Raw genomic sequence first — 22,663 nt, forward strand, 5'->3', positions numbered from 1 at the left:
AACAAAACCTGTTTCTTCTGCAAACTGCACACAAGTGCAAAAGTACAAATGAAAGTCTTTTGACCTCACACATTGCGGATGTCAAAACAGCGACCAAGATTCTACCTGTGTGTTGGATATTGCATTTGAACCTTGATAATTATGAAGACTGATGTAACGAAATAAATAAAAATGTTAATTGCCAGTATCTGCCTATGATGAATATATCCTTATAATACATATAGGATATAACAAAGTTGTTTTCCTGTTGGGTGTGACTTCATTAATTGGAGTTTGATTTATTTATACAAACAGAACGACATGAAAATTGGCAACATTTTACATTTGACTTATTAATGAACAACACAAGGCACACATGGCCAGTGTGGTCAGAGGGGGGAAGACAATGCAGCTAGCTTGACCTGAGCACAGTTGACTGCTGGTTAGTTAAAGCTAGGTTATATTTTTATTTCCCACAAGAACGTACGGGGTTTGCACCGAATTGTGATAAAGTAAAGCATCATCATAGTGCCGGCCACACAAAAATGACACAAAACAAGAAGAAGAGAACCATTCAGACCATATTCTGAAAAGGCAAAGCTTGATGATCATCTCTGCTGCTGCTACTGCTTAGTAGCACGACGGTGGACAGTTTAGCAACAAGGTGAAACAGACCAGATTATGTGCAAACACAGGAAAAAGAATACAATTTATTTTTACAGTGAAGCTATTTAGGGAAGTCTAGCAATTATTTTCATGCAGCAATGAAAGACAGGGAGCAAAGGCGTGCTTGGTATGAAATGTCAATAAAAAAAACATCCAGTAACGCAACCTGCATCCGACACTCAAATATTTGCTTTAAAACATAATTATCCAGAGTTACAAAATAAGTCACCTTGAATATGCGTCACTTGGATAGACAACCATTTCAGTGAGTGTTTATCTCAGTTAGTAATTAAAAATCTTTGTTTCTCAGGTCACATTTACATGGCTACACTTTGGATGTCAGCTAGAAGGGGTCTAAATCCACAAAACATTTTATGGGTATAGCATCTGGGCCTTTTGGCTAAGGTCATTTCTTTTTTTAATTATGGGGTTTTATGTGCCAAAACCACGATCTGCTCACGAGGCACACTGTAGTGGAGGACTCCAGAAATTTAGACCACCTGGGGTTCTTTAACCTGCACCTAAATCTAAGTACATAAGGTCAATTTTACCTCAGCATTTGTGTTCCCATGCTACCAGCATTTCATCAGCATTGGCTTCAGCATCCATGGGCCTGCTGAGGATCCCGCCTGCTGTTAATCTATTTTAGTTAGCTACAGCTAAAGCTATAGTTATCGTTCGCAAGAAAAAAGGAAGTTTCAAAGGTTGTTTTTAGGGAGTTTCAAGTTTTAATCAGTATCACTCTATCTCTTTGTTGGGTTTTACTTCGTCACAAAATTTCTCCTTTCTTTCAAATTCTGTACACAAGCCACATTGTTTACTGGAAAGCAACACAGCTGTGAGTATATGTGTTACCTTGCCTGTGCCACCTTGGTTCTAACCTGTCCTTTTTTGCATTGCAAAGCAGTAAGTGAAGCCATGACCTTACACCAACTAGTTATCCTCGCAGCATTACAATCAAGCCTTATTATAATGACATCGCACCTGACACAAAAATACCTTCGTTACATCTAATATTCATTTATGCATCCATTTGGCACAAGCTGATATTAGAAGGAAACATTAGATTTACTGTGCTATAACTGATAATTCTTTATTTCCCTGCTTGTTATTCTCAGGTTTCACTGAACAGAGATAGGGTATAACGTGCACAACAACCAGACCAAGACAACCCAACCAGACAAAGAACAGGCTACAGCAGGAAAATGCCTGCTACCCAGAAGTCCACTGACCTTTGGCTCGGGGACCCTGGCGAGTTCTGCCATGCCGTGGCAAAGTTGGAGGTGTCGGAACTGGAAGGGGTTGTTGCGCGCACCTTCGAAGGAGCGCATCACCTTGTCGCTCATCCACTCCACCTGGGGGCAGCAGCGAGCCAAGTGAGAGCAATGGAGTGCACTGCAATATCTCATTCCAAGAACAGGCCATTTTTTATCATCTGTAAACATGCTTCTCTGCATTGCACATTTGCCCAACAAACAGCAGCGCTGGTCAAGGCTCAAACGAAGATGAAGTTGTAGCTGCAACATGCTGGAGCTTGTCTCTATAGGATATTTTCAGCACAAGAGTCATGGCTACATTTTCCATGTAATAAGACAAGCAAACTGTTTTAGTGTGTGGCAACTGCCAAATATGACAAACGACTATGCTATTATTAGCTTGGCAAACTGCCTCGCAGGGAAGCTAGCTTTACAATTATGAGAAGGCTCCGTCTTGCTAAAACCACACTCAATATCTGCAATAACTATAAAAATCCTTTATGAAGGATTTAAACGAGAAAGAAGATTAAAAAATATAGTAAATAGGAATTTTAAGGCTTTAAGGCGTAAGTCATTTGGTACCTAGTGATGCCCTAAGTAAAAGATAACACATATCTGTCGCACTTGTTTACTTAGATGGCAATGTGCTTGTTGAATACCTTTGGAAGAATGCTCCTAACTTTACGATGGCCACTCTATTGAGAATGTTGTATGAAATCATTTCATTTTAATGCTCATGTGAATTATTAAAGAGAAGTATGGCAAATTGATGCTTCCATTTTGCTAAAACAGAAAAATCTATAAAATACTAATTTTAAAGAATAACCTAGAGTCAGCTAAATATTTTTTTGAATCTGCAAAAAAAGACAGGTTGACAATACCATGATGTAAAATTTGCTATATGCTAAAAGTGCATTTTTGGCACTAGACAAGCCACAAATTTGTTCGAACTAACAGAAACTCCATGAAAACAGCAACATTGATGCACAGCCCTCGTGTGGTATAAGAAACTCCTTCAACACATAATGGTTATGACAGCTGTCTTGCATTTCAAGTGTTCTTCAGCATAGCCCATGCACTGCTACAATAAATCTTCCAGCAAAGCAGCAAGGTTGATTGCCTATACGCCTTGACGCAACCATGATTAAGGGCAACAAACTAAATAAGAGTAGCAGGTTAAATAAAAAAAATTCAGCATTGTGAACCAACTGGCTCAAAAAAATGCTTTGCCACCAGCTGGCATCACCAGAACTGACGTGGTACTGTTAGCCATCAGCATTCATTTAGTGCCGTTGTGTGCAGCTATCGTTATTCATAAAAAAAAAATATCAATCAAATCAGCGAGTTGGTAGGTTACCATTGTAGAAAAGAAGCAATACGATAGGAGTGCAGGACAAAAAGAATTAGACAACACAGGCACTGTACAGCACCTGTGTGTTGTCAACTCCTCCATTTCCTGTTCCTTTCACCATTTCTTTCTTACGATGAAAAACATCACATCAAATCAAATTTGCTCTGTCTGAAATACAGGGTTGGTAAGGTGGCATGAGTTACAAAATGTTTCCTTAATCCGTACCTTCATGACATGGCCTCTACAATTACACACATTGCCGGGAAGCAGCGCTAATGTAGATAGGTCACTTCTCGGATGTCACGCGAAAGAGAGAGTTTCAGTCAGGTCCCCCCGACTCACCTGTGACTTGGCAAACTCAACCACATTGTAGCTGACATTGTTTAGGAGGGCCAGAGAGTACGCCATCAGGCCAGAATCCTGGTTGCGCCAGAGCTGTTCCTGTGAGGTGTGCACACAACAAGTAGATTTGTTGGAATCCTAAACTGAAATGTCAGAACTAAGTAAACTAAACTTCAAGACCTAATATGACATACAATTTTCAAGGTCTTTAAGGTAATAAGTGAAAATTAGGCTAACATATTTCTCCCGTACACTGTACAGAGATTGTTTTAGTGATTATGAATTTTTAGGGGATGGTACTGTCATACTGGCATAATGTTATCTGCCATTGTGATTGTGAGTGCTGCTGGATAACACTCCCAGGCCAGATCTAGCAGTCACACACAAGTACCGAAGAAAGTGGGAATCGAGCTATGGCCACAACCTTATCTCAAGTGGTAGAACATCATACCCACATTGTGGAAGACGCGAGTTTAGCCCCTACCAGCAGAAAATTGTGTTTTCCTCCACTTTCACTGCCATTTTCATTATTAACCAAGTTAAATTAAAATAACAGTCAATGTCCCCTATGCTTTCCCTGGCATCATTGTCTGTTAGCTTCACATAGTTTTAACTAACAAAAATTCAGTCCCCTTTGTTGCACATATGTGCTCATAATGACAACAGTGACACCTCGCTGAATGAATGGCCACCCACTGGTGAACTATGCTGCATACCTTCAAACATGTGAAACTTATGCAGTAGAATTCGCTTAAACAAAACTCAAAGGAGCAGAAGAAAGTGTTCCATTTATCCAAAGTTTCTTTTAAGCAAATGACACAAACAAGAACAATTACTTTAGGGAAATCATCAAGTGTTTTAGGTTTTCTGCAGTAAACAAAACAATGTTATAGTGCTTTGCTTCGAATATCACCACTCGTGCATAAGCCATTAATGCCCTTTTAGATGCAACCTCTGCTGCCTTCTATGTTAGCGTTGGGCAACTGATAGAAAAACTGTCACTCCACGGACATGTGAACCGCACAAACAATACTTTTTCAGTTTCTTCACGGTGAGATGTACGCATCTGCATACAGGCCTTCAAAAATATACCATTTAAAGCAGCGTTTATTTTCGTTTTGTCTTCGTTATCTCTGACAATGAGGATTTCAGAATCCAAAATTTTGCCACATTTCTCGTCTTCCATGATGTACATTTTTGTAGCCACTGTTGGTGCTTTATGCTCTTGATTTTGACTGGCACTATTAAGAGGCACAGAATGTGAAAACTAGGCAATGTGAAGGCTGCATAGCAACAGTTGTTGCTCCACCACTGCAAATGCCCGACGGACTGAATCTTCACCATTTAGCATCTCCATTTTACATGGTTGTTCAAGTTCCAGTTTTGTTTAATTGGAATTTCCATACACACAAAAAAAGCATTCCATTTGGGTGAAGTTTGTTAACATACTGGCTACGAGCGGCCAACCAAAATTGGTACGCTCAGCGAGTTTCGTTTATCCAGAGTTCACTGTATTCCTAAATGTCCCATAGGCACAACAAGGGTTGGAGAGAGGGAACAGGATGCATTTTAAAATGTTTCATGTGGGAACACACGCTTTTGTAAAATACATACCTACTTTAATAATGATGATTTACTACAACGACTATATTTTTTTCCAAGGTCCCATTGGTCACGAAATAAAAACCACAGGGAAAATCAAAATTGTTTCATTTGGAACAGTTAGACGCACTTTCCAGCTACATCTCTACATAGTTGCTGTTTCAATTGAGACATCCATCGTAGCCTGGTGCCAACTTTCCTATACCCTCGTCATAGAAGGCAGCTGGCTGCGCATTCAGCCAATTCTGTATGCTGGTCTGCAGCTGGTTGTCCGAGCCAAACTCCTGTCCTCCTTATCAGTGTTTCGTGTGAGCAAGAGCAAAAAGATGATAATCAGAGGGAGCCAAGTCCGGGCTGTACACTGAGTGATCAAACACTTCCCATCAAAAACGCTGCAGGAGCTTCTTTGTTGCAGCTGCACTGTGTGGCTGCGCATTGTCATGAAGAAGGACAATGTCTGATGACAACATTCCTCTTTGCTTGTTCTGAATTTCCTTTCGTAGGCATTCAAGAGTCACGCTGTACGAGGCTGCAGTGATGGTCATGTCACGTTTCATGAATTCCACTAAGAGAAACACCATTGCTGTCCTAGAACACAGTAGCCGCACACTTTCTGCTGGAGAAGGTTCGCCTGAACTTCTTTTCTTCCGAGGAATCAGAATGCATCCACTGTTTGGATTGCTATTTTGTTTCTTCAGTTTCAAAATTGACTCATGTCTCGTTCCCTGTGACGATTTTCTTCAAAAAATCTCCTCCTTTATGATGGTAGCGATGGAGAAATCTTAAGGCTGCACCCATTCGCTGTGTTTTGTGATGTTCAGTCAGCATCTTGGGAACCCACCTCGCACAGAGTTCGTAGTGCTGGAGTCTGTCACTCATGGTGGTATAGAGAGCTGACCGTGAAATTTTGGGAAACGAATCATTCGAAACAGAAACTGTGAACCGACGATTTTTCTAATTGCCTGATCCACTCGCTGAACAAGATCATCGGTTGACACTTGTTTCCTTCCCTGCGTGCCTGCATCATGAACATCTGTGCGTCCTGCTTCAAAGTTCCAGCACCATTGCCGCATTTTTCTGTCACTCGTGAAAGTTGTGCCGTAAACATTACTCATTTGTGAATGAATTTTGGCTGCATTGCACCCATCAGCATGCAGAAATCGAATGACAGCATGCACTTCCCACTTAGCGGAAGACTCTATTGTTTGATGTATGTTTACGTGCTCATTGTGCACTCAGAATTGACATCTGCGACCTCACGCGATCGATGGGCGTACTAGAGACACTGCGCAACATATCTGCACACAGCATCATCGGATTTTCACTGTGGTTTTTCTTTTGTGACCAATCAAACCTCGAAGAAAAAAAAAGCCTTATACATTGCACAAGAGCAGCGGCAAACTTTGTAAGGCAGTGTTGAAGAGCAATGCATTGCTTTTAGATCACAGCGACTTCGCTATTGTTGACATGGCCTGCTTCAGGAACTTGTCTGAATAAACTAGTTTGAAGAAAGTACCCCTCTGGTATATGGCGCCCTACTCTACCACAAGAGGGCGGCACAGGTACCATTCCAACTTCTCTTTTGTATACGCACTGTTTTGCAATCTCGCACAGTATTTTTGACCACCTTTAAAGCTTTTTTAGCAAACAGAATTCATTTTGCATAAAACTTGAAGCAACACTTGTGAAATTGTAGAATGAGCCAAAATTTGTAAAACTTTAGAAAAATTTGGTACAGTTGGCAGTTATGGCTACGTGACATGGATGTAGTGCTAATGGAAGGTGTGGCATGTTCTTCGCCGTTTCTACTTCTGCTAACTTTGCCAGTCAATGTACAATAAAAATATAACACATCGAAAAGAAGTTTACCAATGCAACCCTACAAAGCACCAGTGTTACGCAAGTAAGAAGTATTTAAATTGCATAGTTCATAAAACATTCTTGCTGTTTACCCTAGTGAGAGCCTAACCAGACAAATGCATGAACCACGAATGTGTAACTCAATTGCCAAGCTGGAAATGTGAAAAAAAAAAATAAAATAAAAGCACCAGACAAAAAGTATTTGGATTAAACACATATTATTATGTACAGGTTAAGCATGCTCTTTCAATGGTACCATTTACCAATAAGATATACATAAATCGAACTCTAGTTTGGTTAAAAATTAAATTAATTAAATTGCGATATACGAGCCAAACCCAAGATATGACTATGAGGCACGGCATAGTGGGGGACTTCGGATTAATTTTGATGGGCTGGGGTTCTTTTACATGCACTTGAATACAACAAGTGCATGAGCGTTTTTGAATTTCGCCTGTACTGAAATGTGACAACTACAGCTGGGATTGAACCCATGATCCCGAGCTTAGCAGCACGACGCCATAGCCACCTGTCTTCCATGGTGGGTTTTAAGCTCAGTGCGAGAATGATTATGGTATTCATCTAAATGTACCAAGATTGATACTCAGAAGTCCGATTTCATTACCTATGCCCCAGGGACTTATAAGTGTTAAACAACAAAAACGATAAGCACAGTCTACTACAGTGACATTGTTTAAGTGTGCAAATGTTAGCTTCAAGCTTGAACGAGCATCAGCAGACTTGTCGTACCAGCATGTGGGCCAGTTCGAGGACACGGCCAGCGGTGTCGACGGCCACTAGAACGTTGCCACCGTTCCGCAGGGTTTGGAGAATGTTGGCTGCAAGGAACATATCAGAAATGATAACAGTCCCACACTGTAATGCTTCAGCAGTGCAGGTCATTTTGCCAGATAGACAAGTAAATAAATCAACTTCATCACATACATTTGAGCATCATTACAATGAAGGTGCATTTGACCCAAGACTGTCTTCACATCCAATATTCATTGTAAAGCATACATGCTGAAATATTTTAGGCTAAATAAATTTGTGATATTATATTTGCTTCAGTATATCTGATATTTTATTATATTAACTGATTCCTTATACTGCATATACTTGAATCTAAGCAGGTATTAAAAAACAATGTGCAAAAGTAGAAGGTCAGCTTAGATTCGAGGATGCGATTTGGCTGCAACCACCAGACACTTAATGTCATCTCGGGGCCACAGAATAGCAGTGGGCAAATTGGCGACTGGTGTGTGCGATTTTGTTTCTTCGTTTTCTCAAAGTGTGTCATTCTGAGTGGTTGCGTCTGCAAGCATTTCACTGTTGCTTTGTTCTCGTGAAGAGCCCATGCTTGAGGTGAAATAGAACCCACCAAGTGACCCCACTACACTGTGGCCTTTAAGCAAAAGGTCGTTTCGCAAGCAGAGAAAACATGAAACCTCCAAGTCAAGCACAAGTTCAGCGTAGATGAAAAGAATGTGCGCCGATGGTGGAACAAATGGAACGAGCTCTTAAACTGTGCTGCAATGTGGATGGTGTTCACCGGACTACAGAAAGGTCGACACTACAAAGTGGAAAAAACAAAACAAAACAAAAACAATATGAACTTCATCAGGACACAGAGAAGCATGCATCCCTACAATGATGGAGATTACAGGTGAAGGAAAGGGAGGTTGCAAATGTTCGAGGCGTTGCATGAACCCAGTTTACGGCCAGCAGAGGCTGGGTGATGCCACTTTGAAGCGGTTCGTATGCAGCATTTGATGATGGACTTCAGCATACCAAAGGCTTTCTAGCGAATTCAATGAGAAGCTCATCGTATTCAAGTGCTATGTAATCAACGAAGGACTGGAGAAGGGCTACCAATTGGGTCAAATTGGGAATGCTGATCAGATGCCAGTCTACTTAAATATGCCTGTGGCATTCACAATTTAAAAAAAAGGTGCCAAGGAAGCTCATACCTGAAGTGCAGGCAATAAAAAGCAACAAACGATGACAATGTTGACTTGTGCTGCTGACAGGTGGAAGCTGCTGCCATACATTGTTTTTAGGCGCAAGACTCCTTTAACCAAAGTACTCCTGAAGAATGTGGTTGTGTATGTTCACGAGAACAGGTTGATGAGTAGCACAGTCATGGAAGACTGGGCCAAGACGGTTTGGCAATGCCATGCTGGGGTCCTGTTGCATAAGGAGTCGCTCCTGGTTCCCGGCTCCTACTGTAGTCACTTGACTGATGTTCTAAGACTGCGATTTTGTGAGGCAGTATGAACATCATGATTATATTGAGGCTGCTCGACGTCAACATTCAAAGACAGGCTTTAGAAACATTATATTGACTGGTTGACATTGCAAGAGCATCAGTTCACTTCACCTGGACGCATCAAGCATGCTTTGCTGAGTCAGCTGGTGAACTGGATCGTTGTGACATGGGACGAAATTATGGCAGAAATGATTGTGTGCGTGTTCCAAAGGTGTAGTACTTCTAATGTGCAGGATGGAAGTAAGGACGATTCACTGTGAGAAGGAACAAGTGACAAAGAGGACAGTGGTGTTGCGGATGCTGCTCACGCCAATGAGTAAACGTCGGACGTGCATATGACGAGTATGCTTGTGTAATATGATGCATGCTCTTTTCTCAGTCAAGTATCATTTCTTTTTCACTCTGCTTACATTCGACTTTTTTATTTTCTGGCCTTGGAAATTTCAAGGGTCGGCTTAGGTTCAACTAAATATGTTATTCGCTGATATAGGTGAAATAAATTATGTACATATCATATAACTTTTGCAATATAATCGAGCAATATGTGCCTGATATTGTGTTGAATCTTGTAATAATTTCATGCTGGTGGCAAAATTCCTCCTGTAAAATACGTTTAGCCACTGGACAGCTGAACTTTGTGAGAAAGCCAGCCTTTTAATAGCAAGGGGCACAGATTTGTGGACAGCAAGATGTGCTCTTTTGCAAGGCCACCCCCAATAACGAGCTTATTGCTTGACAGCAGACGCAATGAGTGATAGCTGGCACAGGGTCGAATGCCTCTGAGTTTACGGGCATTTGATGTATAATAAAACACGGGTTGGCGAGAACAGACAGCTTGTGGGAATTACTCAATTTTCCAGGTTAACATGAGCCAAATATACAATATTTTAGTATAGACTCATTTTTTTTACCATATACAATGTAATTGCGAAGTTCCAACATGTTAAATAACCGAAATTGCTAATAAATGCACGTATGTGCATATCATTATTTGATATTCAAAGCTATGTATCACATTCAATTCGGATTTGAAAATTTTGATATTTGCACACCCCTAGCACTGTACACAAATCTTCATGCAAACGCACCATGCAGACCTCTTTGTAATCATTACCCCAGACTCATTGCTCTCTGTGCACAGTGATATACAACAGTTCCCTTCCATAAAGTGACACTGATGTATTACTGTGCTTGCATGAAGATTTGCGTACACTTTTGATCTCTGCATTTCAAAAAGAGTTCGTACTCAGCACTCGTCCTGTCTATGTGTGTATTACTGTTGTCGTCATCAGGTTCATACAAGGTTCTTCCTATTAACAGTTATGCACCAATTAGTCCAGTAATATGTTCTTGTTAATCACAAGCCCCGTCCTTCGTACCAGTGTATGTAGTTGGTGAGAAGGCATATAGCCCCCTGATGACATAGGCAATTGGAGATTTACCTATTTATCTAAATGCTAAAAGGCTTGGATTAGAAGATTAGCAGATGAAACTTGAAGGAACAAAATCTGAACAGGCTGAACCACAGAAATGCAGGCCAAATATGTGCAAGTGATAGGAAATTACCAAGTCATCTTATAAATTAGGAAAAAAATTGAATTCTCAACTTCACGTTACACAGTCCCAATATGAAAAGGTTTGTTGGCGGCCCCAAATCTGCTGTAAAAATTATAGTATATTTATATTCCATACCAATCTGACATGTGCACCTATTGTTCGTTTATGCTGTGTGAGCTTTATCTCATAAATTTTTATGTTTGTATTGCTGTTGAGGATCCTCCTTTAATAATGCCTTCTGAGCAAATGCAGCAATCTGAATGATATTTCTTTTTCTTAATTTGAAATTTTGTCACGCTGCATAAAATAGTTTTGTTATAATGTACAGGTTGGTCCACTGTTAGAGGGAACATGCGAGCACATGGCTCACCCTTTGCGCAGCGCCATATAGGGAAGCACTGAAAAGCAAGCGCATGCACGAAATGGCGCTGGGGCAGCGCACGCCGTGCAATGTTTGCTGCCCACCGAATCGTTTCGCCTCCGTGTGGCTGGGCGACCACACATCTTGAGCTGTAGTTGCAATGAATGCGATCTAAAGGAGCAAAGATGCATTTCACTTGCAAGGCATCTGGATGATAAGAGCACAGAAATGATCGAGCTTTCAAAACATTATAGGTGACATGAACAGGGTGTCTACCAAGTTGACATTTCCAAGTTCCCCGAGTTTTCCAGGTTTTCCCTGAGCGCCTTTGCAAAATTCCCCGAGTGACGCAGAACTATGTTTTATGTCGAGACGGGCTGAAACCATGTCGCCTGATACTGCCCCTTTCTAGCAAGCATGTGAAAAAAAAAAAAAAAAACACGACGACTTGATCCAGTTTAATACTAAGGAGTAGTGTTTATTTTATTCAAAAAGAGAACAGAAGGGAGGGGTTAGTAAAATGCACAGCAAATAAAATGTTTTCGAAAAAAATTGCAAATCGAGTTGGGCATCCTCAAATACGAATAAAAGGAGATGCATAATGAAGCAAATATTTTCGAATATGAGCTATTTCTATCAACTGATAGCAAGCTTAGTGGTATGAGGCCCGAACTTTGTCCCAATTGAGATTCTCTCAACAGCTTGTAAGTCAACCTCAACTGTCCTATTTCTCAGCCCGCACATGATGCCTCAGTGTTGTGTTTCACTGCTTTAAAGATTTTAATTTGGTTTGATGAGGGACAACTGCATCTCGGCATCAGCCAACACTTTGTTTTTTGAGCTCAAGCTCCTTAAAAACGGTGGCAGCGTGCTTCCTTTCCTGTTCATTTCTCAATGCGTAGGTCATTTCTGTTCTCGTCCTCCTTCCGCCGCTCGTTTGCCCCACGGACCATTTGAAGCATCTTTTTGGTGAGCTGTACAGTCAACGTCCGATTTTTGAACTGCCTAGGGGCCGAGAAAACTTCAGAAAAATAGGCCAGTTGGAAAAGAATGCATGTCTTTTACTGTCTTTTACTGTCCAAACTACCACGGGCACATACGAAAAAGCTCTGAAGGCCTGCTGGTACATGTATTAGCAATACCGGTGCTTGGGCTGTGACAGGAGATACCGGGTGCACGCGTGTATAATTAAGGAATACATACTGTGTCCCATGGCAATAGCCCCTTCACATGCTTATGCTTCCCCGCAATACTTTTGCGTACGCTTCACGAACTAACATTTATGTACAAAAGCGAAGCTGACTTTTGAGAACCGGCATTATGCAACGCACAGTTTCTTCTGAGCTTTGAAGCCAATTGTGAGGACCACAAATTCGGAGTCGGTGCCATTGCTGACAGCGGCGAATTCATTCAATGAAAAACGCTGCACCCAACAGCAAGAAGCTTAATAGCGAACATTGAGCAGCTAGGCCTAGCGTTGCCGCAGGATCTGCATGCAAGAGCGCCGGTTCGAGGCGGTGAGGTAATCAAAATGACCGCAATGGTGGCTTTGATTAATGCCGTTTTGGACCGGCGATCCCGGCAAAAAACTCGGGAAAATCGTATGGCGAAGGGTTCTTGCGCCCAAAATTTCAGACGTTCTGATACATTGACTCTATGGAGTACGTGGAGGCACCGCGAAGCCATCCAAAAAGTCGGTCGTTCACTGTACACTGGAAACTCCTCCAGTCGACGATGGGGCATCAAAGATGATTGATTACGATTCCTGTCTGTTACTCGAGCCAGCATTACCGCGACTTTCGTTCCCTTTCAATAAAATTACAGCTTCCCGATAGAAGCACAAATTCTCTGAGTTTTCCCCGAGTTTTTACAGACTACTCAATATACTTGAGAATTCCCGGTTGGTAGACACCCTGATGAAGCACTGTTTTTTTGGAGGTGGCTTAGCATTCGGATGTTATGGCACGACGGATCGAAACACATTCACTTCATGGATGGAGCATGGCAACTGACTCAACGAAATGAGTGACACCGCAGTTTGTTTATGGCCCTGTGGCGCATGGCATGTTTCAGTGATGTCTGCCTACAACGTGCTCAGTCTGTCGAGTTGCTGGAAGATACAAAATGCTGTGTAAAGCTGCCATTGGCACATCAGGAAATGTAAACGTGTATATAGTAATTCAGAAGTGTCGCTGCTTTCCCCCAAAGTGACAGTGAGGGAGTGAGACTAACATATACATATAAGCAAATACATAGATAATAATTTGCAGCTACCGACGGTGTTGTGAATGTGTTTCCATCTGCCGAATGCTTGCGCGAGACGCAGCACGGCAATGTTATTTGGCCTGTCCAAAAATACCATTCTCCGAAACATAGTTCTGCCCCTGATTATTCGGATTCTATGTCACTGTAGTAGAAGTGAGAGTATTTGTGTGCTTCCTATGTCTCACGGGTAGCAGTGCACAGAATTAAATGCTTCTCCTTGAGGCAGATCCTGTTGATGTGTGACTGCATGGCAGCACGGCACTGCACAAGCAAAGCGGCAAAGGGTCAAGGTGGCAGCAGATGATGCACGGGGTGCGGCGCACCAGCACCGTTTCACACATGCACTTGGTTATCGTCGCTTCCTGTACATAGTGCTGCGCTGAGCATGAGCCACACACTAGCGTGTTCCCTCTAACAGTGGACCGACCTGTACATATAGAGCTGGTTTGCTTCAATGAAGTCTAGCAGTGATCTATGGTGTTGTGTTGGCCATAGATTTACAGATTGTAGTCAAGTGGGTAACTTGGATATAGCACAAATTTTGACCATTATAGTGGTGCCTTGATGAGCACAGTCCAGGAGAACTCTACAAGAGGCGCGGTGCATCTGCAAGAGCAAATGAGCAAGGACAGACGGGACAAGTTGCATGGAAGGCTGGCCGACGGTTCGGAACCCATAGCAAATTTGATTAACCTACTTCTTTATTATATGCATGCTGATCTATTAGCCCACAGATGTGGATTATGCTACTGCACACAAATATACATTGTACGACAGACACCTCAACAATAGTGAAATCTGGAGAAATGGAAAGCGGTGCTTACTCATGAGCTGCTCGTCACGCGTCCTTCGGCGTGCCTGTGCATAGTTTGCATTGTAGCAGTCCGTGATGAGCAGAGATGGCCGGCTGATGGTTTCGAGAGCACAGCCATTAAGATGCCGCTCCTTCTTGTGGTTGAAGTCCACCGCGTACACAATGTCCTCCTCGCCATCCTTGACTATGCGCCACACTGTGCCCCCGATCATGTGACCGGCTGGAAGCGGAGTGATGGAGAGGCCCTGGCCTTTACCTGCAAACAAGGCAGAGACCAGCGTTTCCCAAAGTACAGTCTATCTGCCATGGTCGCTCAATGGCTATGGTATTGTAGGAGCACATGGTAGCAGGTTCGATTCTGCGCTGTGGTGGCTGCATTCTAATGGAAATGGAATGCGTAAGTGATAATGTATGTTGGGTGCCTGCTGAAGAGCTCATGGTGGTTAAAATTAATCTACAGCTTTACACTATCATGTCTCTCACAGTGGCTGCTGCTTTAGGACATTAAACCCTAGCCATCAATCACTACACCAATCAACTATTATGTTAATCAAAGTGTGGCCTGCAGACACCCGTGGTTCCCTAGAGTAGATTTGAAACAGCAGGAGCACCTTCTGATGCAATTTTGGGAGCAGTAAAATCTTGGTTTTGTACCAGAATATTTTTAGTTTCGAGCAGGTTAGCAGGGTAAAAAGGACACTTTTGGAGCTGCAAATTTTAAATTTGGAGCAGCTTATTTAGAGCAGTACCACTTCAAATCTGGAGTGGCTCAATGAAGTAAGTCATCACAATTTTTACTCTAGTCCTTAATTTTGCCAATAGCTCCTGCAGTTACAGATCCAACTTCAGGGTGCGCAAAAGACATCTATGTTCCACTTTGCAATGTTTACCAGGTACAATGAAGTCCTTGTACAGTTGAAACTCGATTTAACAAAGTGATGACCATGCATGAATTATTTAGTTAAATCGGGAAGTTTCGAAAAACGAGTAAGGGGTTTTTTGGTCCTTTGAAATCTAAAATTGTAGCCCAGTGACACCCACAAGCTACTCTGGCATTGCATTTGCTGCTGAATCATGGCTGCGCGTGCAAAAAGTCTGCAAGGGCGGCCCAACTACTAGCTCCCCTCGCGGCTTCCTTATAAGTAAGAATGCTCACAGCTGCAGAGTCTTGTTCTGTGCGTGGGCGCGGCATGCAGCCTCGCCAAAATAAAGCTAGGGCCGTGACTAGGGTGCACATATGTTTTAAAGTGATAGCGTTAGAGTGCACACTCGAAGAAAAACCCGTCTATGTCAAAATTAGAAATCCCAACTTTTTTTTTACTCATTCATTTCTGAAAAAGCTTCATCGAATCAGGTTTAATGCAAGCTAGTTTCGTTAATTTGGGTTGATGACAACATGGAATGTTATGGTTATTTGCTGGGGCATTGAAATTTCTTCGTTAGATCTGGAACCTCGTAAGACTGGGTTTCGTTAGATCGAGTTTTAACTGTAATTCTAACTCCCATGGTACAATATAACGGATGATACGAACAGCATTTTGGGACCTGTTACGGAGCAAAATACTTAGATCCTATTTAGATTCTTCAATTTAATTCTTCCAAGAATTCAAACCCCAGTGTGCACAGTGCAACTGTGGACAAAGGACAGAAAAGCACAATGGAGACAAGCACTGACACCGTGGGTTGTTTAAAAAAGCTTCTTAAACCAACATATTTTCGACCATTAGTAATGGTTTTGTCAGTTTGCAAGCACGCTGTTCTCCCATGAATGCGGCTGACGTAAAATGCATTCCCATGTTGATGCATGCATTACTAACTATGGCCAACACTCGCCGTGCATCATTAACCCAGCCATGCTTCCAGCGAGAGTTCTTTTGATCATAATCTGTCTTGACCAGCATAAACATGACCATGCACTTTGCTGCTTTGTTTGCTTTTCCCCGTTAATATCTTATTTCTATGGCTTGATGACACAGACGTAATGGCCTGCCGGGCCTCTATTGTGAGTGCATTTGACATGGTGGCGATGGGATAACTTGCAGATTGCAGTCTAGCTTTGTATCAAACGGACTCCCATTATACCAGCCCCTTTATGGTCCCCTTGGCTTTAGTACCTAGAGCACAAAGTGAGAAAATATTAGCATTTGATAAAAATGGTAACATTGTTACAATATGGATGCTTCAAATTAATTTAAATCAAATACCCTTAGACTCACACACGAATTGTGTGCTGCTACAGTGTTCCTAGCAAGTGACAGGGAGCCTAATTGAAGTTTTCGCATTTACGTTTTACAATGTGTGTTTACACTGCTGTAAGTGAAACAACTGCACAGAAATGGAATGTACACACTGAATGGGTTTTAACAGGTGTGTCCTGACGCCGAGTGAACGAGCAAGCAAAGCAAGTTAGGTCTACAGGCCCAGCTGGAGGTATGAACTTGCACATGGGTTGGCGTCTTAGGGGATAAGTACGAAGGTATGCCACTCATAAAACACGAACGCGGGCATGCAGGTGTACTAATATGGTTGTGCATTATTGCATGTGAATGCGCAGGCTGGAACGGACCAGCAAAGTGTGGTACGCAATGACTCCCAATATCCTGAGGATCAAGTAAACAAAACATAGGCTATCTACCTTGAGCTCTATCACTTCCCTCTTCCTGCCTTGAATCAGGCTGCCCTAAGTGGTCGCACTCAAGTGTTTTGGAGCATCTTAGATGCAATATGAGGCATTGTTATGGTTTTGGCGCAGCCTGGCTCGGCAAGTCACAAACGTTGTACTTAGGCGCAATTGGTGCTGCTGTGCCACTTGTGCTAGAGATTTTCAAAAAAACGTCTGCAAACCCTGCTGTCATTCCATCCAGCTATAACAAGCATAGAAGGAACAAAATAGTTTGCTCCACTAGTAAAGTCTCTCATAACACTTGTGTTGCTTTGGCACATGGAACACATCAACCAATCAATAGATCAATAAACTAATATTTTAATCAATAAAAGTGTGGTTGTGGACACCAGAGAGCTCGAAGGGGTCTGTAGGAACTGCTGTAATTTCATGTACCTGATAAGCATTAAAGGAACAAAATAACTACCGTATTTGCTTGAAGATTGGTCAAACATGTATACAGGTCAACCTCTATATTGGACTTGCAGAGAAATAAAAATAGGTAATTCAAATAAATGCAGACCCATATCTTTTTACAACAACTTATATGACACTCGCTTATTTACTACAAGCTCGGCTACTAAATCTTGCTAGCCAATGTCACAAGCTACATCCTCGTCCTAAGTGCCAGAGTAGTCGTCCTCATCGGATGCTTTGCCAATGACCCAGGCACCCTAACAACATGATCCTTGGTGCTGTTGAGTACCTTGCATATGCAGAATTTCCTAAAGCCAGTCTAGATAATCTCCAGATTGTCTTTATAGGGGCTGTGAAGGAGGTACTCCATTCGCATGGAACTTTAGCTAGGTTGGTTCACGAGTATAGGTCGAGATACTTTGGTAACAATTATAGGTGGATAGCTCATTCTGGATATCATTTTTGAAAAAAAAAAAAAAGAAGGTTGACTTATCTTCGAATAAGTATGGCAGGCGTCACACAAAACTGACAAATCTGTTGCGTGTGAAGGTTCCTTGTTTATGTAAGTACAGACCAAATCGAATAGATGTAAAACGAGGTTGGTGCTTTAATGTTGGATTGGATTGTACTATTGTGAATAGAGGCAGATGAAGAACCAGTTTTCTGGCAGCAACATCACTTCTCTCCAGTGATTGTAAAGCGCGAGTAACATTCAGAGCACTGATATGTTACTGTAGTAGCTGAATACTTTATTTCTTATGGCTCAAGAAGTGATGTACAGAGTTATGTGCATGTTTTTATTTTTAAAAATTGCATAGGCTGTATTAGGGACGCAGCTGCAGTGGAGCATGTGAAATGTCTTGCGCGTGCTCCAGGGGGTGTGCTGGCAATGGGGTAAAAATGATGTAGCTAAATGCACAAGTTCATTTATTCACGCATTAGAAAGCTTAATTTATGTTACAGGTAGTCGGGGGTGGGTCTTACGGTTTAATTTTGCTATCATCCTCGCAGCCTATCCATAGTGGGTTCATTTATTTTGCAGAGACTGTCGGGTCACTAAGGTAAAGAAATGATCCTCCTACTAGTGCCACTGGAGTCCGCCGCCCTTGTATGTACATGGTAGGGGCTCCTGCGCTTGTGCTCCCAATGGAGGTGGACACATTCTGCTGTCATCAAAGGGGTCGGACATCCCTTTGGCTTGCTGCCCGAGTTTCTTCATGCCATTTCTGGACTGTGCGAGTTCAACGCAGAGGCACCATAACCAAGCAAGCGTGAAATTTCAGCAATAAATTACACACTTGTAGGCCTTATAACTCCCAAGGAGCACAGTTTTGAGTTTGATAAATTATACCTTCTATGACTGAGTCAGTTCTCTCAAATGCAGTCACTCCTGCTTGAATCGACAAATGCACTGCCTCGGTTCGCCTCTCCGAACGCCAAGCAAACAGCTAAATTTAGCTTCGATTATGTAATGTGTGGCATGACAACTGCATGATCTGTGCAAGCAACACATTCATGATTGAGTAATTGCTTTTTTTCCCTCTATACCATGACATCAAAGTAAGATGTATGGGTAGCACAGCTGCAAAGCTATCAGTGATGATAGAAGAAGGTATTCATTATCTGCATATTATTCTGTTCTGCAAACTCTACTGATAACTCTCCCCTGCTATTCCTAGAACATATGCCATATTCCCTCACTGACTAGTCTCCAGCTTGCTTTTTGCCTACCCTGGCATTGAAGTCGCCAATCAGTATAGTGTATTTTGTTTTGACTTTAGCCATCGCCGATTCAATGTCTTCATAGAAGCTTTCGACTTCCTGGTCATCATGACTGGACGTAGGGGCGTAGACCTGTAGAACCTTCAATTTGCACCTCTTATTAAGTTTCTAACAAGACCTGCCACCCTCTTGTTAATGCTATAGAATTCCTGTATGTTACCAGCTATATCCTTATTAATCAGGAATCTGACTCCTAGTTCTCGTCTCTCCGCTAAGCCCCGGTAGCACAGGATGTGCCCGCTTTTTAACACTGTATATGCTTCTTTTGTCCTCCTAACTTCACTGAGCCCTATTATATCCCATTTACTGCCCTCTAATTCCTCCAATAGCACTGCTATACTTGCCTCACTAGATAACGTTCTAGCATTAAACATCGCCAGGTTCAGATTCCAACGGTGGCCTGTTCGGATCCAGAGATTCTCAGCACCCTCTGCTGCATCACAAGTCGGACCGCCACCGTGGTCAGTTGCTTCGGAGCTGCTGGGGCTGAGGGCCGGGGTTTGATTATTGTATTCATATAGGAGGTTGTGGCCAAGTACTGCACCAGGGTGGCCAATCCTGCTCTAGTGAGGGAGTGCGTTACCGGTTCTGGTCACCAGGATCAGGCCACACTTCAGGCCTGTTTATGCAATTTTATCAACATGCATTTTTTTTAAATATCCAGTGGAAAATTGCGCAGCACCGGGATGCGAACCACGGTCCTCTTGCACGCGAGGTGGATCATCTACCTCTATGCCACTGCTGAACCACTGATAATATAATTCCATTTAATTCCACATTTTTGCATGAAAGAAGTGCAAGCCATCACTAAATAGGGGACTGGCACTCGGCCACAGGGTCTGTTTCGGCACTTCATTGGTGTTATTTATGCATGTTCCACTTGCATTCTGCCTGCTCTGTTGGTGTCACCGTTGCGCAACTCAATTAATGCCACACTTTTTGTTAATCATGCGGTCATGTAAAACAACAACAAAAAAATAAGCAGTTGCTAACTGTTAATGCTCACCCTACTTCACCGCTTGTTTATGCATCACCATCTTTCTTTTTATGCGAAGCATATTACGAGGGCTCAACCCAGCTCCTCAGGCGCGGCGGTGACCATGAAATCACGTGACACCGTGACGTCACGACAGAGGAGAAGTGGCTTTGGCTCAACTCTTGCAAGACGGGCTGGGTGGGAATCGAACCAGGGTCTCCGGAGTGTGGGACGGAGACGCTACCACTGAGCCACGAGTACAACGCTTCAAAGCGGTACAAAAGCGCCTCTAGTGAATGCGGTGTTGCCTTAGAAACGCGCTGTTTCTAAGGCGTGCGTCTCTTGCTCAGGCGCACATTTCGTTGCCGCGCCGAACGCTGCTTTGCTCGACGCTCACCGCGTCCAATGCGGGGCGCGTAGTCGCTGCCCTGTAGCCCATTGTCTTACACCCCTTGGCGGGTCGACGGGAACGCTGTCGCGTTCCACTCTTGAAGGCGAAGAAGTAATGCATGAGTTGTTTCTTCGTCTAGCCGAACCAAATATAGCCAAGCAACAGCAGTTCACCAGGCTAAACAGTGGTTCAACAACTAAAATAAAGGCTAGTATGCTTCGCATCCTGGGCTTAACCTTACCTAAGCCACAGCAATTTTTTTCTTCTGTGAAGTCCAAAACAGAAACTAAGTTCAGTAGACAGGTTATGTATGCCACTATGAGTGATAGCACAATGGCATGATCACCACAGTAAAATGCATGTAGTAATGGCTGCCAACAAATCAGTGGTATGACTTCCTGTGTCTTGTTTCTGCCATGTGCCATATGATCGTCATGTAATGCTGTACTTTCGGTTTCCTTAACAGAGAATAAATTTTGATTGAAGAAAAGATTATGTCTTCTTAATGGGACTAGGACCGCATAATAAAGGGACATCTCAGGCACAGATAAAGGTGGTCACACAGCCATGCAATTATATGCCTGAGATCAAGTGTGTCCTGCAATATAATGCGAGTTCTTACTTTTTTTTCTACTGCCAAGTGATCTTCACAATACCTCATTCATGTTTCGTGGTATCACATAGTGTATGGAATCACCAACACATCCAGACAACAAATTGCAAAAGAGCTACACCCATGCCTTGCTGTGACCATTTCAATTGTTTAAAACGATGCCAAATGCTTTTTGTGATGTAGTTGAAACGCAAGAGACACACACACAAAATATACATGATTGTGGTGAACCGAGGGTGCGACGATACATATCACGTGCTCGACACATGCAATTACTAGCCTTTTTGCAGCGCAAATCCTAATGTTTCTCTTGAACATCAAAAATTGCATTTTAGCATTTAAAACTGCGCTTCAGCCACAGAACAAAAAGCCTTTAGAAAATATGCATGCCATACGTGTGCATATAAACACACAGTGGCTAGCAGAGAATGTGACATACCGTTTGAATTACGCGTGGTTCAGCCAGTGTCTGCCAAGCATGAACTCCACTCAATCTTGTGGCCCATATCTAGACACACATTTGCATCTGTGGACCATGAGGTTGTGGTAGCATGCAGCATAAATGTATAATGTGACCTCACCTTTCAGATTGACTGTTTGGCTGTACTTGAGTTGAATGATTTTGTCGAAGGCAGCGTCGACATCGTCGAGGGTAAAAAGAGTAAAGTCCTCCATGTTATGGCGTGACTGGAACAGGTCGTACATGAACATCTGGCCCATCTTGTAAACGGGGACAGTTGCATAGATGGGGCACTTGAGCTCACACTGCCCCACCAAGTATGGCAGTGCCCCCAGGTGTCCACAGTCAGGAAATGAAAGAAGTACTGCATCCACCTGGCTTGCATGCCTGCATAGAGAAATGATGTGAGCACCATACTTCGAATCCTTCATAATGTAAAAGATGAAGGAAGTCATACAAATGCTACCCATGATAGCAAATATAAGGTAGGCATTAGAATATAAATTTCCCAACATAACCGCTTAACAATTGTGATGATGGCAAGCATCGCATTTAAATTCTGCATCCATGACGTTGTTTTTAATTCGAGCATTTGATGAAAGGAAACTACTCCTACTGAAGTCTTCCTTCCGCTGTTCACGAAGGTTTTATTTGTGTTGAAAAGAGGATCTATCATGGCAAGCAAAAAATAAAGTGTGCTAAGGCATTACTGGAGAAAGGTGTGCACACATGTAAACTTAAGGATAATCGTGCACCGAAGCGATATGAAAACATCACACAATGATGCGGCTGCGCCAAGAGTCAGTAACACCTGTTGCGAAATGAGCACAATGGTCTCTACGTTGGCCCTTCCCTACAAGAGTACATAAGTTCATCAAATGCCCCAAAATAATGTCTAGAAATGCCTAGAGTCTAGACATGACACGATTACTGTAAAATCACAAAATCAAGGAACGTTTAAAAGAAACGCTTAAAAGACAAGTTGGCTACGAAAACAAATGGTTGTCTTAAGAACGCCGACTAGAACTTCTACACGGTTT

At 42.5% G+C, this 22,663-nt stretch overlaps 1 protein-coding gene across 1 annotated transcript in view; it reads right to left on the reverse strand.

Annotated features, from left to right (window-relative positions):
* Cpsf100 (cleavage and polyadenylation specificity factor subunit 2) overlaps positions 1-22,663 on the reverse strand; it is a 53,531-nt gene that overhangs the window by 30,530 nt on the left and 338 nt on the right. Inside the window, exons 2-6 of the mRNA XM_065451485.2 lie at positions 21,745-22,010; positions 14,333-14,578; positions 7,807-7,895; positions 3,595-3,693; positions 1,878-2,000 (exon numbers count right to left, since the gene is read on the reverse strand). Of these exons, the coding sequence (XP_065307557.1) occupies positions 1,878-2,000; positions 3,595-3,693; positions 7,807-7,895; positions 14,333-14,578; positions 21,745-22,010 (823 nt within the window). The remainder of the gene's footprint in view (positions 1-1,877; positions 2,001-3,594; positions 3,694-7,806; positions 7,896-14,332; positions 14,579-21,744; positions 22,011-22,663) is intronic.

This window comes from Dermacentor albipictus, chromosome 10 (genome assembly GCF_038994185.2).
Source record: "Dermacentor albipictus isolate Rhodes 1998 colony chromosome 10, USDA_Dalb.pri_finalv2, whole genome shotgun sequence".
NCBI lineage: Eukaryota > Metazoa > Arthropoda > Arachnida > Ixodida > Ixodidae > Dermacentor > Dermacentor albipictus.